This window comes from Charadrius vociferus, unplaced genomic scaffold (assembly GCF_000708025.1).
Source record: "Charadrius vociferus isolate BGI_N301 unplaced genomic scaffold, ASM70802v2 scaffold486, whole genome shotgun sequence".
In the NCBI taxonomy this organism is placed as follows: Eukaryota; Metazoa; Chordata; class Aves; order Charadriiformes; family Charadriidae; genus Charadrius; species Charadrius vociferus.
In genome coordinates this window covers 423,993-442,044 of record NW_009648965.1, presented here as the reverse complement: position 1 = coordinate 442,044, position 18,052 = coordinate 423,993, and the positions used below count along the sequence as shown (strand labels likewise).

The 18,052-nt window shown below is 62.9% G+C and overlaps 1 protein-coding gene across 1 annotated transcript in view; it reads right to left on the bottom strand.

The window, feature by feature from the left end:
- Positions 1-18,052, bottom strand: part of SLIT1 (slit homolog 1 (Drosophila)) — a 60,558-nt gene that overhangs the window by 11,969 nt on the left and 30,537 nt on the right. Inside the window, 31 exon segments of the mRNA XM_009887704.1 lie at positions 60-214; positions 306-436; positions 535-772; positions 1,138-1,275; positions 1,455-1,548; positions 1,922-2,061; positions 2,838-2,900; positions 2,902-2,921; positions 3,128-3,252; positions 3,626-3,789; positions 5,410-5,481; positions 5,986-6,057; positions 6,255-6,326; positions 6,719-6,787; positions 7,814-7,946; positions 9,168-9,334; positions 9,467-9,610; positions 9,839-9,982; positions 10,212-10,286; positions 10,426-10,570; positions 11,072-11,095; positions 11,204-11,367; positions 11,503-11,646; positions 11,768-11,839; positions 11,941-12,012; positions 12,282-12,353; positions 12,864-13,011; positions 13,393-13,556; positions 13,858-13,929; positions 14,351-14,422; positions 14,548-14,619. Of these exon segments, the coding sequence (XP_009886006.1) occupies positions 60-214; positions 306-436; positions 535-772; positions 1,138-1,275; positions 1,455-1,548; positions 1,922-2,061; positions 2,838-2,900; positions 2,902-2,921; positions 3,128-3,252; positions 3,626-3,789; positions 5,410-5,481; positions 5,986-6,057; positions 6,255-6,326; positions 6,719-6,787; positions 7,814-7,946; positions 9,168-9,334; positions 9,467-9,610; positions 9,839-9,982; positions 10,212-10,286; positions 10,426-10,570; positions 11,072-11,095; positions 11,204-11,367; positions 11,503-11,646; positions 11,768-11,839; positions 11,941-12,012; positions 12,282-12,353; positions 12,864-13,011; positions 13,393-13,556; positions 13,858-13,929; positions 14,351-14,422; positions 14,548-14,619 (3,437 nt within the window).

Here is an 18,052-nt window from a genome sequence, read left to right as displayed (position 1 = left end):
GTCAGCATGTCCAAATGGCTCCCATGCCCCCTCTCCTTTCCCCCAGGCCCCTGTCCTACCTCCCACGTAGAGTGGAGCCTCGCTGTTCAGCGTGTAGTGCTTGCCCGAGTTATCCATGGTCATGGGGCTGCCGCCGTCGATGGAGAGGTTCACCATCTGATCGAAGGTCACCAGCTCCACGGTGTGGAACTGCCCGTCGTTGATGGTCTCGGCGCTGGCGGGGAGGGCTGGGTCACCAGGGACCCCCCCAAACCCGTGCAACGGGGGTGGCAGTCCCCAGCGAGCAGGGAAGGGGTGGCAGGTACCTGTAGATGGCCGAGCTGGGGTGGGTACCGGGGTCGTAGCTGACCCTGACGTGGCCCTGGTACAGCTCCACAGCCATGTGGTCACTGTCACCGTTGTACAGCAGGATGCCATTGCCTTCAGCCGTGGAGACCTGGCAGGGGGAGAGGTAGGAGCCCACATCCTCGGGGCAGCACCCCAGATGCCAGCCCCCCCGATGCCCCTGTGCCCCCCCACCCCCCCAGCCCTCACCTGCAGGGTGATGTTGGCCCGGGGCCAGTCCTGCAGGTCGGTGAACTGCAGGTATGTGTCGCGGTCCACGAAGTTGACGCTCAGCAGCTTCTCACACTTGGGGCCACCGAAGCCGGGCAAGCACTGGCAGAGGGCGCGGGCGCCCAGCTCCACACACGGGGCCCCGTTCTGGCACTCGGCTCGCTCACAGAGCCCAGGCTGGCCGGCGGTGTGGGGTGGCATCTCACAGAGCTGGCCGCTGTGGGGCCAAGGGTGCTGCTGGGCACGGGGCTGGGAAAGTGCCCTACCCACTGCCCACCACCCCATGGGGGTCTGACAGCAATCTCCTGTTTTGGGGTCCCCAGGGAGGCTCTCCAGCCAGCGGGATCAGAGGGATGCTTGGATGCTGAGCCCTGCCCTGGGGTCCCTCCCCAGCCTCCATCCCCGGAGACCCATACCCCACCCCTGCTCCTTCCTCTTGCACTGGAAGGGATAGATGGGGGGATGGATGCATGGATGGATACATGGATGGACGGATGTGGTAGCCAGGACTGGTCCCTCCTACACAGTGACATGTAACCATCCCCACTATCTCCAGTGCCCCCCCCGTCTTCCCGGTGGTACCTGTAGCCCTCGGTGCAGAGGCAGGAGTAGCCGTTCACCTCATCCAGGCAGCGGGCGTTGTTCTGGCACCGGTGGTCCTGGCAGTCATCGAAGTCCTCGCTGCAGTTGCTCCCCACGTAGCCGGGCACGCACTCGCACCTGGGGCAGGCAGGGGGGGTTCATGGTCACCCCTTCCTTTCCCACCTGCTCCTCCTGGCATCCCCCTCCCCGTGCCCCCTGGCCAGCCCACAAGCTGCAGCTCCCCCAAAAGCAAATCTCCCCCACCAGGCAGATGGGAGAAAGCAGTTTGGGAAGCCGGGGCGGGGGGGGGGGCTTACCTGGGTCCCTGGCTGGTGGAGACGCAGGGGGAACCATGCTGGCACGGGCTGAGCTCAGCCGAGCAGAAATCCAGCGGCTGCTCACAGAAATCCCCTGCAGGGCAGAAGAGGGGGTGCCAGGGGGTGCCCAGCAGCTCCAGGACCAGAGGGGCAGCCCCGGACCCCACGGGCTTAGCTCATGGCAGGGAGCCATCAAGCCCGCAGCTCGCACTGCCGTGAGCACAGGACTCTGCTCTGCCGGAGGCAGCTCTCACCCCAGCCAGGTTGCGAAGGCATCCCAGGGCATGGGGGATCAGCTGGCCATACCCAAACTCAAGGCCCAGAGGAGCCCAGAGGCCACGGTGACGGGCACTGGGACAGCAGGCAGAGAAGCTATTAGCCCTCATCAGTGGGAAGGGAGAAGCACTGGGCACATCCCTCTGCCAAGCCCACGAGGTTTGGGGCTGGCCAGCCCTCGTTCCAGGTACCTGTGTAGTGGGCAGAGCACAGGCAGGTGTAGTTGGTGGCATCGGGCACGCAGGAGCCCCCGTTCTCGCAGCTGTGCTCCTTGCAGGGGTTGCTGGTGGCACGGCAGCTCGGGCCCTCCAACCCCACTGGGCACAGGCACCTGACACAGGGCATGGGGCAGCGTCAGGGGGTGGGAAATGGAACGTTTCAGGATGGTTCCCCCAAAAACGGCAGCACATGATCTTGGCTGCGGAGCATGCATGCCAAAAGGCTCCAGGGGAGGGGGTTTGGTGCCCCCTTGACAAACACTGGGTGCACCGGAGCGCACGATGAGGATGCCGAGTTGCCACGACAACGGGCTGAGAGGCCACTCAGCACACGGGGCCGGGTGGCTGCGCAGCCCACCTCCTCGCCCCCGGCCTGCCATCTATTTTCAGCCGCTAATTGCACCTCGGTTCCTGGAACCGCCTGAAACGTTCTGGGTAGCGAGGGTTGCGCGGGGGCACGGCAGCCCTGCAGGGAGCAGCAGCGACCCCATGGCCGCATCCTGCCCCATCCCACAGCCAGCCCTGCTGGAGCAGCCGGGTCCCAGCCCCAAATCCCACTGCCCTCTGCCCCCCTAATGCCTCCCGTGGTGGCGGGACCCCCCTCTCCTCCCCATGCCCTCAGCCCAGCCCCTGCAGGGCTGGAGGGCACGGGGAAAGCAGAGCTGGTGCTCAGCCCTGCTGGTGCTGCGCTGGCAGGAGGCGCAGGCAGGGATGCAGAGAGCAGGCAGCATGGGTTGGAGCTGCCGGGTGAATGCAACATCCCAGCTACGTGTCCCAGGGAACGCACAGAAGGGAAAGAAGCACCCACAGATGTTATCTCTGTGGGATGCTGGGGCTCCACGCTTCTGCCCAAACACCCGTCTTTTGTGGGTTCCCATCCAGCGCTCACCTGAACCCGGCTCCTTCCCCCTCCTGGGGCTGGCAGGTCCCCCCGTTGGCGCAGGGGTTGGAGGGCCACTTCGCAGTCCCTGCCCTGGGGAAAGAAACAGGGAGAGGTGGGAGCGAGGAGAGTGCCAGAGCACCGTGTCCCGCCCCCCCTGCCCCGTCCCACTCGGCAGCGCACTGCGGTGTGCGGGGAGGGGGGACGGAACCCCAGGGGTACGGCAGAGCCCCCATGCTGCCCCCTTCCCCTCTGCATGGATGGGTTCCCCCATGCTGGGACCCCCGGGACCAGGGTACCTTGTAGCCACTGGGGCAGGCACAGCGGTAGAAGCCGAGGGGGTCATTGTGGCAAGTGCCCTGGTTCTGGCAGGGGCTGGAGAGGCAGGGGTTGCACTTGGCCTGGACGCTCAGGGCGGGTGGACCTGCAGGACAGGAGGTGCAGAGACGACGGTCAGTGTGGGGAGCGATGGGGAGGTGTCCATTTGGGGGCGCTGACATGGTGGGCAGAGCCCCAGCCGTGGCTGGGAGGAGAGCCTGCCCTGCCGAGGGGCTGAGCCCCAGGCAGTGGGACAGCCACCTGCTTGCTCGGTCACCAGGGATATGCCACCAGCCAGGTAAGGGGACAGAAGCTGCCCGGTACCCCTCTTCCACAAGGCAGCTCAACCGATGAAACACTGGAGTCCCCCAGACTCATGCAGCATCGCTCTGCCGGGCACGGGGCAGGTGGCAGCCCGGCTCCCCGTCGCGCCTGAGGAGGGCACAGACAGACAGATGGACAACGCGGGCACCTCTCACCTTGGCACTCGAACTTCTTGGCCGGGGTGGTGAGCAGCAGCTTGCCTTCCATGTCGGGGGGCCCAGCACAGCGGGCGATGCCTGGCTCCTTGTACCCCGTCTTGACCCAGCTGGAGAGCCAGCGCAGGTTGCAGCTGCAGTACAGGGGGTTGGCACCGATGGCTCTGCAGGGGGAGGAAGGGCAAAACTGCACCCGTTGCCCCGTGGAGGGAACCGGGCTCTGAGACCTCGGGACTGGACACAACTCTGTCACTTATCTGGGCTGCCACCTGATGGGTGGGGGACCCAGTGCTCCTCCATTTCTGGACCCACTAGACGTGCTGCCCATGGTGGAGCACTAGAGGAGCACTAGAGGTGCTGCCCATGGTGGGACGACTGGGACACACAGCCCCAAACCGCTGCCCAGTTACACCACCCTGCTGCCAGCCCCACAGCCCACGGGGTGCCCGGTGGCTCTGCGCTGGGGCTCTCCTCCGGTGCCCACACAGAAATCCTCGAGAGTCCCTCTCCAGCTCTCGGGCAAAGCTGCCTGGGCCCAGCACAAACCGGGTAAAGCACCTGGAGGCTGTGTAGAAACAACAGGACCATTGCACGGGTGCTGTGGGGTCAGCCTGGGCTCTGCCGCACAAGCCTGCAGGGCAGGGACATGCGAGCTGGTCATGGCCAGAGCTCGTAGGGACGGCATCGGGGCAGAGCCAGGAATTTCTCCGAAAGAAGAGGAGGAGGAGGAGGAGGAGGAGAAGGGAGAAGTTGGTCTACACAGCAGAGCAGGGCAGGGAGCAGCGGATGATGTGGGAGGCTGAAGGGCTGGATGCCTCTTTGCATCCTCCTTCACTGCGAAGGTCAGTGGTGACGGAGGGCCAGCGCAACCCACAGCTGTGACGAAGGAAGGAGATGGCAGCCCCAAAGGCAGGCGGTAGGGATAGCAGATCCGCTGGGGCTGACAAACCTGGTCCTACAGCACCGACAGCGCCGGCTGGTGACACAGCTCAGCCCTGCGGGAACCGGCAGCGCCGGCTGGCAGCGGCAAAGGCAGCACTGCGCTTCGGCAAGGGAAATCAGTGGAGAGCCAGGGAAGACCAGACCGAGCAGTGCTGCTCCCAAAAAAACACAGGGAGGCTGGGATTGGAAATCGAGATGCTGGAGGAACAGCCTGAGACCCCCAGGATGCCATGAGCAGGACCTGCCACCATCAGGCAGCTGGCGATGGCTTAACAGGCAGGGACAGGGAGGGGAGCAAAAAGTCACCGTGAGCAAAGCTGAACCCCGGCCCCGGGTGGTGGGTACAGGGCTGTGCTCCTGGGGTACAGGTTCCCTCACAAAGGGGCTGAAACATCAGCACTGGCAGGAGGATGCATGATGACAAACTGGGGGGGACTGCTGCAGGGAATTGCCCCGGCAAGAGGATAACAACACACTGGCATGGGCCAGAGCAGCCCCCACCTACCCACAGCTGTGCCAGCACCTTGCATGGCTTCATCTGCATGTTAGGGGACCCTGGGAACCTGGCAGGGTGGGGGATACCTCATATCACCTCCAGCAAGGACCACAGGGCCATCCCAGCAGTACTGGGAGGCTCAGCTGCACACCTGGACCTGGGGGCTGAGCGAGGGGAGAGCAAGCACGGCATGGCAATGCCCCACAAAGGCTGCTCCAGCTACTGGCCCAGAGAAGAGGAGGGGAGGCAGCTCAGCCCGTGGAGAAGCTGGGCTCAGCCCCGTGGTTTTTAAAGGTCTCCTGAGTCTGCATCCAGCCCTGCACCCTACGGAGTGGGAGATACTCACAGGTGGGACAGGGAGGTGACGTCTGCAAAGATGCCCTCGGGGAGGCTGGAGATGTCATTGCCATGGAGAGACCTGCAGAGAACAGAGGGTCCTGCTATCCCCGTGGCTCCAAGGTGGGCAACGAGGACCATGGCCAGCTGGGCTGCCCCCACCCCACGGGTCCAGGCGTGGGTGGCAGAGCTGGACCCCGCCACACTGTCACTCTTGCAAGTGCACCATCTACTCCGAGAGGGGGAGGCTGGAGATGTCATTGCCATGGAGAGACCTGCAGAGAACAGAGGGTCCTGCTATCCCCGTGGCTCCAAGGTGGGCAACGAGGACCATGGCCAGCTGGGCTGCCCCCACCCCACGGGTCCAGGCGTGGGTGGCAGAGCTGGACCCCGCCACACTGTCACTCTTGCAAGTGCACCATCTACTCCGAGAGGCTGATGCATCTCCCCTGCGCCCCCCGCCAGCTGTCCCCCTGCCCGCCTGCCTGCACCCAGCTCCAAGCGGGCACAGGGGACAGGGGACCACAGGCAGCAGCAGAGAAGGGGCCGAGCGGGGCGGTGAGCGGGGCTACGAGCAGGTACTTACAGCAGCCGGAGGGAGCGGAGGCCCTCGAAGGCGAGCGGAGGGATGCACTGCAGGGAGTTGTAGCTGAGGATCCTACAGAAGGGAAGGAGGAGGCAACACAGTGCTGGGGGCACTGCATCGCTGCATGCTCCCACGCCAGCCACCCCCTGACACCCCACGCAGCAGCTCCAGCTCAAACCGCGGCTTCACCCAGGGGAAGGTGGGGAGATGCTGGTGTCCCCAGCACCCCCCGTCTTTGGGGTCCCCTAAGAACAGCACCGCACACTTACAGGGTGGTGAGCTGGCTCATGTTGGTGAAGGAGGAGTTGCTCAGGGAGCTGATCTTGTTGTTGCTCAGATCGCTGGAAAACAGAAACCTCAGGGGTTGGAGCCAGCCGGGCCCCGTCTCCCCTCCCTGCTCCCCCACCTGCTCAGCCACAGTGGGGTGCAAACAGCGGCACGGCACAGCCTCCAAGGCATCAGCAGGGCTGTCACACAGGGTGATGGCAGAAATGCCACTGTCACCCCTCTGCCCCATGCCCAGCCCCAGCAGAGGCTGTGAGCACCCGGGGGCTGAGCATCACTGCCAGCCAGCTGTGTTCCAGTGCAGGGGGGACACACAGAGGGCTCTCAGGGGACCCTGCCACCGCCAGGCCCCTCCTCAGGACCACGCACCACGGGCACAGCCCCTGTCCTTGCCCATATGTCCCAGCAGTGTGACTGGCTGCCTAGAGTCCTGCTCCTGGCTACTTACACAAGCTGCAGATACTTGAAGGTGGAGAGCTGCCCCGGGACCTGAGTGAATTGGTTTCCATCCAGGTAGCTGCAAGGAAAAAGCACCTCGGAGTGGTGAAGAAGCAGGAGGTCCCTCTCTCCACCCTCCCGTTTCTCCTGTGCAGACATCCCTATGGACTCTGGGCTGCGAGGAGCATCTCTAGCATCAGCTCCCACCCAGCACCCAGGTCCCACGGGGCTCTCGGGGGGACCCCACGGCTGGCGGGGGAGCCGGCGTGCGAGCGCATTAACACACCCGGGGGGGTCTGCGTGTGGGTCCCCGGGGGCAGCTTCCCCACAGCCTGCGTGTGCGAGCACAGCCAGCCATGTGCTGCATTTACACATCCAATGTGAGTGTGGGCGGCCGTAACCGTTCCCTAGGTGCGTGTGAGAGAGAGCGGAGGATGCAGAGAGAGGAGGGGTGTGCGAGACAGCGCAGGGGTGTGATGGGGTGGTATACATATGTATGTGCACAACCAGTGCCTACACCCTCTACACAGGACTTGCTGCTGTCCCCCATCCCGGACTGGTGCGGAGTCCCTTTTGCAGCGATGGGCATCATGGTGACCACACATCCAGACCTGGCACGGCTGCTTGGGTACCTCCCTGACACCCACGGTGATGGGGGACTCACCCCAGGCAAACTACATCCTGTTGCCCGTGTGTTGGGTTTTTTCATTCCTGCGGTCATGGTGGGAGGTGATGGTAGGGAGAGGTCAAGGAGCTGGCAGAGGCAGGGTGGCCCCATCCCTGTCACTGATGGCAGCTCTGGGCTGCAGGGCCACCTAGGGACGGCAGCTGGAGGGGGTGGCTGTCCCGTGCTGTCCCCTCCCAAGGGCTGAAGAGTAGGGACCAGGCTGCTGTGACAACACCCTTTGCACGTCACCCTTGGTAGCCCTGAGTCAGCAGAGAGGTTCTCACTGAGCCCTCACTCAGGGGTTGGGGCTGGACAAGGTCCCTTGGCTGGGTGGGGGTCCTGCTCCCACTCCCTGACCAGGATGAGGGACCCCCTGCCCAGAACCGTGAACTTGCTGGAAACCAGACGGATGCGCCTGGGCACCCGCCTGCCACTCACAGCTCCGTGACGTTCTTGGGGATCCCCTTGGGCAGAGCCTTGAGGTGCTTGTTGCTGCAGCGGACGACGGTGTCAAGGCAGGTGCACTCCTGCGGGCACTGGGGCCGGGGGACGCAGCTGGTCTCCTCCTGACCTGCACCGGGCACAGACAACCACAAAGTCACCGAAGCCAAACCCTTGGGCACTGCGTGAGGCTGGAATCGGTGCTTTGCGCCCACCCAGGACTGCTCTCCTCGAGCGTCCAGCACCCATGCCGACCATCTCCCCTCACCCCCCAAGCAGAGTACTGCAGGCAGCCTGCCCGTGGGGAATGACCTGGAGGTCTCCAAGCTGGGACTTCACCCCAGCTGAAAGCTCCAGGATGGGGAAATGTTCCCAGAGGGATGCACCAGCATCGCTTGCACAGATCCATGAGGAGAAAAAAAAAAAAAATCAAAATCAAGGAGGGTGGTCTTGCCCAGCCCTCCGGTGAGATGTCCAGCCACCAACGAGCTGCCATATGGTGCCAGAGCGATGCACCAGCCCGGTTGACAGCCAGCGGCGCAGGAATCACATTCTCGCACCCAGAAACCGCCTGCCCCACCGGGATGGATGCAACCAGCCTGCTCAAGGCTGCTCCCATTTTCACCATTTTCACCATTTTCAAGCAAAAATGCAGCTGCGGGGATGACAGAGGAAGGAACAGAGGAAGGAGCTCAGCTCTGCAAATCCTCCCAAAATAACCTCCTTCACCCATCTCCCAAACACAGGCTAGAGGGAGCGGTGCCTGCCCCAGGCAGCCGGAGGAACCAGCATTGCTTCCCCTTCCCCGCCACGGAGCCGGGCTCCCGCGGGAGAGGTGTCCCCGGGATGAGCGTATGTTATCTCACACCACTAGGAAAGGCGCAGGATGCAGCCCTTCAGGCTTTGACGTAGTGGAGGAGGGAAAGCAGAAGAAACGATGATTTGTTTGTAAATATTTTCCAGAGGGCTCAAAAAGCTGTTCTAAATTAAAAAAAGGCTTTTCTCTCAACACACGCACTCTCCGCCGGCTCCTTCTGCCCGGCTCCGACATGTGTGCGGGGCTGGGAGGGGAAGGAGGGAAGGAGCAGGATGAATCCCAGTGGGCTTTGCGGTGGGTGCAAACTCCTCTCCTGGATCCAGAGCAGCTCATGGGTATTTGAGCGCAGCCCCAAGGGCTGGGTACCATGAGGGGAAAGTCATGCATCGTTAGGGGAGGGTGTTAACGGGCTGAGGGACCCCTCGAGCTACCAGCTTGCCGCCAGGCACTGCCGGACATCCCAGGAGCAGGGACGGGGAGCGTGGTGGCAGCCTGGGAGGAGCAGCCTGGTCCCCCCTTGCCCCCGTGAGTTACCTTCCTCACACCTGAAGTCGGGGAAAGCCACGTCCTGGAGCGGGATCTGCCGGAGGAAGTCGGGGTTTTGGCACCGCGGGTTCCCCGTCACGATCTTCCTCCTGCGCAGCCAGTCCCCCAGCCAGGCCAGCTGGCAGTTGCAGTTGAAGGGGTTGGCGAGAAGGTTCCTGCACATGGGAGGGAGTGCGAGGGCATCACCTGAGGAGCCCCCAGACAAGGGGACCCCCCTGCACCACGCCCCCACCGCCATGATGGGGACAGCCTGGGAGCATCCCCCCTCCCCAGGGCCCGAGACGTACAGCGTGGAGAGGGACTGCAGCGTGTCGAAGGCGCCCGGCGCGATGGTGCTGATCTGGTTGTCGTACAGGGAGAGCAGGCGGACGTTGCGCAGCCCTGTGAAGCTGTCGTTGTGGATGCAGCTGATGCGGTTGTTCCTCAGCATCCTGCGGAGGGAAGCAGATGAAGGCATCTAATGACCCAGGCGGGTGCCACAGGGAAAACCCACCTCGGCGGTGGCCGGGCTGTGCCCACCTCTGGATACAGCCAGCGGATGGGTAAGGCATTCCCGAGCTGGCCCTGCAGTGATGCAGACCAGCCCCGCACGGGCAGGGCAGGGGAGCAAGAAGGAGGGACATCCCTGTCCCTGTGCCCACGGCGGAGTGGGGACTCACAGGGTCCTCAGCCCATCCAGGCCCCTGAACATGCCGCTCCGCACCGACTCCAGCTGATTGACGGTGAGGTGCAGCTCGCTGACGGAGGATGCCCCCTCGAATGCCCCATCCTCGATCTCCGACACCTTGTTGTTGCTGAGGTTGCTGTGGAGAGGGGAAAGCAGGCTGGGACAGGGAGCTCTGCCCAGATCTCATCCTGACCGCTGCCTCCCCCAAGTCCCACCAAGCACCCTGTGGTGCCCAGTCCCTTGGGGGACCCTCAGGTTGGGACGTGCTCCCCATTTCACGCCCCAGGCTGCTCTGGCATCAGGACCTCATGTGCCTTTCCAGCTCCCAGGCACTCCTGACCAGGCTGTGCCTGCCTGACACTCACATTTTCTTCAGATGCGGGAGTTTCTTGAAGATGCCGGTAGCCTCCAGGACAGAGATTTCGTTGTTGTTCAGGCGCCTGGGGTGGGCGGCAGGGCAAAGAGCTCAGGAGATGGCTGCGAAGGGCCTGGCACAGACCAAAACCTGAGCCAAACCCCAGCACCAGCGATGCTCCGGCCGCAGGAGGGAAAGCAGGGTGGGAGGGAGGAGGCCCTTACAGCTCAGCCGTGGACTGCGGGATGCGCTCTGGGATCTTGGTGAGCTTCAGGTTGGAGCACTCGACCACGCTGGATTCGCAGCGGCACTTCGGGGGGCAGATCACGTCGCTGTTGCACTCGCTGTTCAGCTGGTAATCCTCTGTCCCTGCATACCAGCGAGGGCAGCGTGGGCTCCCACGGGCAGAGGCACAGGGGCTGCACCTGCCCTCCCCTCCTCTGATCCTCCCACACCCCCCGCCAGTCTCCGTCTCTTCCCCAGCTCCCCTCATCCCAGCCACTGCGCACGTATTACTCCTCTCCATGACCAAAGCAGCTTATCCACAGGGATATTTGTCCTGGGTACATGGGGTGCTGCGCTGCCCACCACCCTCTCCCCTCCTGCAACCAAAGCCAGACCCTGGGGACACCTCTGTGCCCATCCGGATAATGGCACGATGGGAGATGCTGCAACACATGTTGGTACCCAGCGCTTTTTTTTTTTTTTTTTGTTATCACAGCACCTGGGAAATCAGCAACCAGAAATGATGGGAAACGCAGCGGGGGTCCTGCTGGGTTCAACCGCAGGGCTCTGGCACAACCGCCCCTGCAGGCAGCCTGGCCAAAATGGCCCCACTCATGCACCCGTGTGTGCAGATCCTCCTCTTACCTGGGATGAAATACTGCTCTTTGGCTGCAGAGAAAAAAAAAACCCACATCAGGACCCTGAGCACAAGGGACACCACGACGTGGGAGGGCTGAGGACAGCTGCCGCCGTGACTGGGACAGGGAGAGCTCTCACCCGAGCAGCGAAACTTCTTGCTCTTGATCTGGCCGATGCGCTTGTTGGCCAGGCGCCGGGGGCTGGCACAGCGGGCACCGCTGGTCTCGATGGGGTTGGCGCGGAGGAAGTCCGCCAGCCACTTCAGGTTGCAGTCGCAGACGGAGGGGTTCTGGGCCAGGTGCCTGCACCAGGGACAGCGGGTGAGCCACCGCTGGGGACAGCCGGTGACTGCCAGCTGCAGTCCTGGCTACCTGCCGTGATGTTCCCCCTCAAGGGCACCCGCTTCCCTGGGCATCAGAGCCGGCGTGGGCACTCACAGGGTCTGGATGGCCCGCAGGGAGGTGAAGGTGCCTTTGGCCAGGCTCTGGATCTTGTTGTCATAGAGCGAGAGCAGTGAGAGGTTCTGCAGGTCCTGGAAGGTGTCCGCCCGCACGCAGTTGATCTTGTTGGCATTGAGGAGCCTGGCGGGGAGGGGGGGAGGTGATGCTGGGGACCCCTTCCACTGCACCATGGGCGCTGGGGACCTCAGCCCTGCTTCCTGGTGTCCCTGCAGTGCATCCCACCCAGCCACCGGTTCCTTACAGCAGCTGCAGGGCAAAAAGTCCCCCGAAGACGCCCTTGGGGAGGTCCGTGATCTTGTTGCCGTACAGCACCCTGGGAGAGAAAGGCTGGTGTGAAAGAGATGGGGGGAGCGGTGCGGGGCACGGTTCAGGGGATGCAGTGCCCACCCCACACACCCCGGTACAGGCACTTACAGAGAGTTCAGCGAGCGCAGCCCCTGGAAGGCGTCAGGGGCGATCTCCGAGATCTGGTTGTTGCTCAGGTCTCTGAAACCCAAAGGGAGAAGGCGGCCTGGTCCCCTCTCCTCTCACCCTGTGTCCCCATCCTCCCTCTGGGTCCAGGGGACCACCCCCAGCACCCGATATACAGAGCTGGGGGTATCTGAGACCCCATCCCAGTGCTGCCACGTGGGGCACACGTGTCACAGCAAGTGTCCCGTGCCCGTTGGAGTCGGGGGCTGTGGGTTCACAAGCAGCGGCCAGCGGGGTGAAGGGCGCTGGGGCTCGGGGTGAGCTGGTAGGGGCTGCACACTTACATCCTCCGCAGCTTCTTGTAGGGGGAGAAGGCACCCGGGGGGATGGACTTGATCCCATTGAGCTCCAGACGTCTGCAAACAGAAGGAGGAGAGATGAAGGCTGTAGGGCTGCCCCAGCCCCAGCCCTCCACTGACAGGGCTGGGGGGCTGCAAGACCCCCAGGCTTGAAGTAAGTCACCCCACCAGAGTGGCACCATTCACTCCAGGGACAACTTGCAACCTGTGGTCAGGGCTTTCTCCATCGGGGAAGGGTGCCATGGGTGGAGGGAGCGGTGCTGGCTGGGGTGGGGGGGGCACCTCCTTCCCCCGGCACCCTGGGGCTGGGGGTGGCTGCTGCCTCCCATGTGCTTTGCGCCCCGTCCCAGTGGGGGCTTTGCACCATAATTGGATTCCCCTAAGGAGATTATTTCTCTATTTACATTTTTAATGCAGCTAAATCCAGGGCTAAATCTGGGCAGCATGGGAGAAGGGCAAGGAAGGCCTGCCACCCCCTGGGGTGGCTGAACCATGGGGCTTGCCCCCATGTCCCCACTGCCTTGAGCCAGCCAGAGCCCGGCGGCGATGGCGTGGGGCCATACTCACATTTCTGTCATGGTCTCAGGCAGGTTGGCGGGGATGGCCGTCAGCCCCTTGCCCCGACAGTCCACGATGCCGTTGCTGCAAGTGCACATGGCCGGGCAGGAGCCAGAGGACAAGCTGCAGAGCTGGGCACGTGCTGGGTCCGTTTGTCCTGCCGGGGAAGAAGCCAGCATGGGAATCACAAATAGCTGGGCTGAGCAGGTGGGTGGCAGCACCCCGAGGAAGGGACACTGGTGACAGCTCGGTGTGCTCACTCGTGGCACCCTGGAGCCGGTGCACAACATCCTGGTGCACCCCAACCACATGCAAAAGGCAGGCAGCTCCAAGGGCACAGACTGAGGCACCCTTTGTCACGCTGGTGGTGTTGTTCCCATGTTGTCCCTGCACCAGGGATGGTGCTGACCTGAGCCAAGCCCACAGCGTGCATCCAAGCTCTGAGCCCATGGGGCACATGGCATCAATGGGACAGGGTTTGTCTCCTGCTGCCCCTTTTCCCTGCCATGCCACCCGCCGCCTCCCTGGTCCCCCTCACCGGAGCAGCTGAACTCATTCTTCTGGATCTCAGCCACGTTGAGGCCACGGAGCTGGGCTGGAGCGGAGCACTGGGTGAAAAGCCCAATGGTGGGGCGCTGGCGCAGCCACTGCGAGAGCCAGGCCAGGTGGCAGTCACAGAAGAGGTGGTTGGAGTGTAGGCGGCTGCGGGCGAACGGGGCAGTCAGCAGCCACGGGACGGCTCCTGTCCACCCCACTGCCCGCCGGGGCCGCTCCAGCCCCGTGCATCCCAAAGGCCAAGGGTGTACAGAGGAGGACACGGAGGAGCCCGAGAGCCTCTGTGCCATTTGCCAAAGCCACCTTGCTTGGCAGTGCTTGGGGACACACCGCAGGGATGTCCCCTCCATCCCCTCCCCACAGTGCTGTCCCAGCACAGGCAGCAGAGCTGGGGACATCCCGCTCTAGCCTGGGGGGTCCCTCCCATCCCCACGGCTCCGGCACTCACAACGTCCGCAGCTTGGGCATGTGATTGAAGCTGGACACAGGGATGGAAGTGATATTGTTGTTATTCAGGGTCCTGCGGGAAAGCAGAGAGGGGCAGGTCAGGGTGGCCAGGCCGTAAATGAGAGCATGAGATGGTCCAGGTGGCAACAAATCCCTGGGAGCAATAGCACCCACCCACGCCCCGGCACAGGACAGACGGATGAACAGAGAGGTGTGGGATGGGGACAGCCCACCCCCCCTGGGCTTGCTGCCCTTTCCAGGCTTCTCCCCTCCACAGCCAGCTGCAGCCAGCTGTACCCCTGGGGCAGGATCGGGCCCTGTAGCACAGCTCTGCAGCAGTGGTACCAGACCCCTGCTCAGCCCTTCTCAGCCAGGGAGAAATGTCATGCTGGGGATGTCCCTGCAGCGCCTTGGTGAGTGGGGAGCACCCAGGGACACCTTCATCCAGCATGGGCTTGTGGACTGCAGGCTCCAGCCAGCCCCCGGCCACTTACAGGACCTCCAGCCCCCGCAGGGCACGGAAAGCCCCATCCTCGATGCAGCTGATCTGGTTCTTGTCCAGTTGCCTGTGGGAGAAAAGAGGGAGGGAGCATTGCTGGGACAGCCCAGGCAGTGGCTTCTGCTCCCTCCTGCCACTGGACCTGACCCCAAACTTCCTCGTGCACCCGTGCCCGTCCCCGCCAGGACTCACAGATTCTTGAGGTCGGTGGCCCCACGGAAAGCTTTCCTGGGGATGGCCTGGATGAAGTTCTCACTCAGGTCCCTGCAGAAGAAAGAGGCAGGAAGGAAAATGAGGAGCACCTGCAAAGCACGATGCCCCATGGGACCATGGTGTCCACAGGTAGTGGCATGCCCCAGCACTCAGTGATCCCCCAGGGGCTCCGGGAAACTCTAATTTGGCTTCAAGTTGTTGGTTGCCCACTGCCCCACTGTCTGTTCCAAGGCGAGTCTGGCTCCATCCATGGCGGTTGCCAGTGGCTGGAGCTGCCCGGGCACCCGCTGTCCCCGGCTCCGATAAGCAGAGCAGCAGGGCACAGCTCTGGGAAAACCCTCCGTACTTAAATACCCTGTGACTGCTATAATTACAGGTCCCTGCTGATTAACTGGTAATTACACTTGGTGGCTCCAGCAGGCATTCCCATGGAGCCTGCCCCGCACTTTAGAGGGCACAAATAATCGGGTCATTAATTACTTCATCACCACACAGCACTGTCCGTGTAATCACTCGCTCTGCAATGCCCGGGGGGTGCCGGGCCAGTGCGGGCTCTGTGTTTGCAGGGCTGGCAACGGGTCAGGCGCCCTGCCGTGCCTGGGCTGGCTTTTGACAACCACGAAGGTCAAAAATCTCACTGCAAAGTAGGGTCGGGGTGGACCGGCTCAGCCCACCCCACCCTTGGGGGGACCTGCCTAGAGTATTTGTTCCCCACGGCTCCCGTGCTGCCCTTCCCTCTCTCACCCCAAAGGCCAGGAGCTCCTCTGAGCTCGGCAGGCACCTGCATCGCCCACCTCCAGCCCCACGTCAGCCACCCATGGGGCAGGAGGCCAAGTCCCCTGCTCCCTCCTGGTGCAGGGAAACTGAGGCACGGCACTGCATTTGTCCTATGCAGCAAGTCCACGGGTGAGTGAGGAGCAGGACCAGGACAACCTGCATGGATTAAACACTCCCCAGTGTTACACAGGCCATGCAGACACCCCCAACCCAGCGCTGAGAGGTGGTTTGGGGTGTCCCTGAATGCCAGTGCTCATCAGCTCTGCTTCAACATAACGAAACCTGTTCACTACTGATACCTCAGGGCAGCTGGGCTGGGTCAGAGTGGAGGCACAGCATCCATGCTCCTCCCCGTGCCCCCATTTCCTCCAAAAAAAGGGCTCAGCATGGCCCACAAAGCTGCTTACAAAAGACCTGGAGGTTCCCAAGCTGGGAATTCACCCAGCCGAAAGCTTCACTGCCAGGATGGAGAAATGTTCCCAGAGGGATGCACCAGCATCGCTTGCACAGATGAAGGAGGAGAAAAAAAAAAATAAATATCAAAATACAGTGCATCGCTCCGGCACGGTATGCAGGGAGCAGGGCTGGTGCATCGCTCTGGGTTGTTCCTGGGGAACCAAACCTGGGTGACAAAACATCATTGCTGGGGCAGAGGAAGGGGGAAGAAGAGCCCAGCTCCCCTGCCAGCAGCCGGCAGCGCAGCAGGCGCAGTTTCACTGCTACCCACTCGGCGGCACCGCCACCTGCGCTGCCTGCGCTGCCTGCGCTGCTTGCTCCCCCCTGCTCCAACCCTTCCCAAGGCTCTGGGTCGAGCCCTCCCAAAGGGATTGGGGTCGCCTCCAAAAGGGAAGGACCTGACACCTGCAGCAAACCCCCCAACACCGCTTCAGACGCAAACGCCTTCTCCCCATCCTCTGCTGGGGATGTGATGAGCCCAGGGACCCCCAGGAATTGGCCTTTCAGAAAAAAGCACAGCATCGCCCCAAATCCCCTTTTCCCCTTTGGCTCTTAGAAGAGAGAAACCCCGAGAAAAACTTCTGGAAACCCCCAGATGAAGTTCATCGCTCTTCCTACCAATGCATTCAATGCATCACGCGCTCCCTCTTGGCAGCTGCCTGTCTTCCAACATTAAACCGGTCGCAGCGGGGCCAAGCATGGGAGCACCCACCACGCTTCGGTGCTCTGCACCCCCCTCCCAGCTCCGGCGCTGCCTGCCCAGAGCCTGCCCCTGCCTGCAAGCTTGCTTTCCAGGTTCCCCCATGGAAACCTTGCTCGTATTTCTCCGCTCACAGCACATGGGAGTCCCAGCGCTCCCGGGGAGCAAACCCAGGCGTCTGTCTGCAAGCTGCTCACTTACAGCTCACGAGGGAAACACTGCTATAGAGGGTTGCAACCGACTTTGCGAGGCTTCTCCCCTTCACAGCTTTTTGTGACAGTCACCGATGAAGTGCTGCCATTGGGGGGGATACCGAAGCCAAGAGGGACAGACGCTGGATGGGAGGGTTTCAGCAAGGTCCCGGCACCGGGTTTACATTGCCGGCGTGGTTACACAGCTGACAACACCAGGACAAACACATGCTTTGCCTGCAGGATCCTCGGTCCCCGGCGTTGGAACAAGGCACGGCCCCTTCCCTCCTGGTGTTTCATAGCTCCCAGCTATGTTTGCTTTACACTTTGGCGCTGAAGAAACAGCAGATGGCACGGCTTCTCCTCGCTCCACCGCGCGGCTTGCGGCACGCTCGGTGGCTGCGCCGGTGCCACCTCGCACCCCGCCAAATACAAGCGTGCTGCTGCCGTCACATGCAGAGTGCCAGCAAGTGACCGCGAGCGCTGACATGTCCAACAGCCCTGCTGGGGACCGGCCAGCAGATAGGCACAGACAGAGGACGGGGAGCGAAATCAGGCCCTGCCCCATTGTCACAGCCGCCCTTTCTGCCTTTTCTGGTTTCACTTCCAGATATTTTCCTAAAGCTCCAAGTTTAAGAGTTCCTGGTTATCGAATTCAAGGGGATGCCCGAGCAGCCGGCTCATCCATCACACCACCCGCGCCGCCCGGACCGTGCAGCTGGAGTTTCTCCCTGCACGGCACAGGATGCAGAGGGCTCCGGTGGTCCCGGGGGTGCAAAGGGGGAAGGATGACGAGGGGTGAGCAGGCGATGGGGGATGCACAGCTTCCTCCCTGTGAGTGCCACAGGACAGAGTTGGACATCTGGACTGCTGACACCCTGGGCAGACCCTGCGGGGAGGTTGTAGGACACGTTGGGAGCCCACTGCATTTCCACCTCTCCCTGGTCCAGCCCCATCCCCATCTCCCACAGGGATTTCTGACCCAGCAGATGCCTGTTAATTCACAGCAGCCAGCGCCAACCCATGGCTGTGCCATGGGGAGAAGGAGGGTGCCTGCTTTCCTTCCAAGTCCCTTAAAAGCCTTATGGCCAAGCTACATCCACACCATCCCCCCTGTGGCTGGGCAGTGTGGAGGATGGTGGTGGTCAGGGACATGGGATTTTGGACACTTCCTTGCTCGGATCTTCCCCCGCTGCCCTGCCCCACTCTGTGCATGATGGTTGCTGGTGCAATACGGATCAGGAGGTGCCCCCCGGCGCGGGCTCTCCTGGCAGCCAGCAGCCCCCTGTTCCACCGCCACCGGTCCCCGGGGAGGCTCGGCAAGGAGCCAGGCACGGAGGGGGGGACGGGTCCCCCGCGG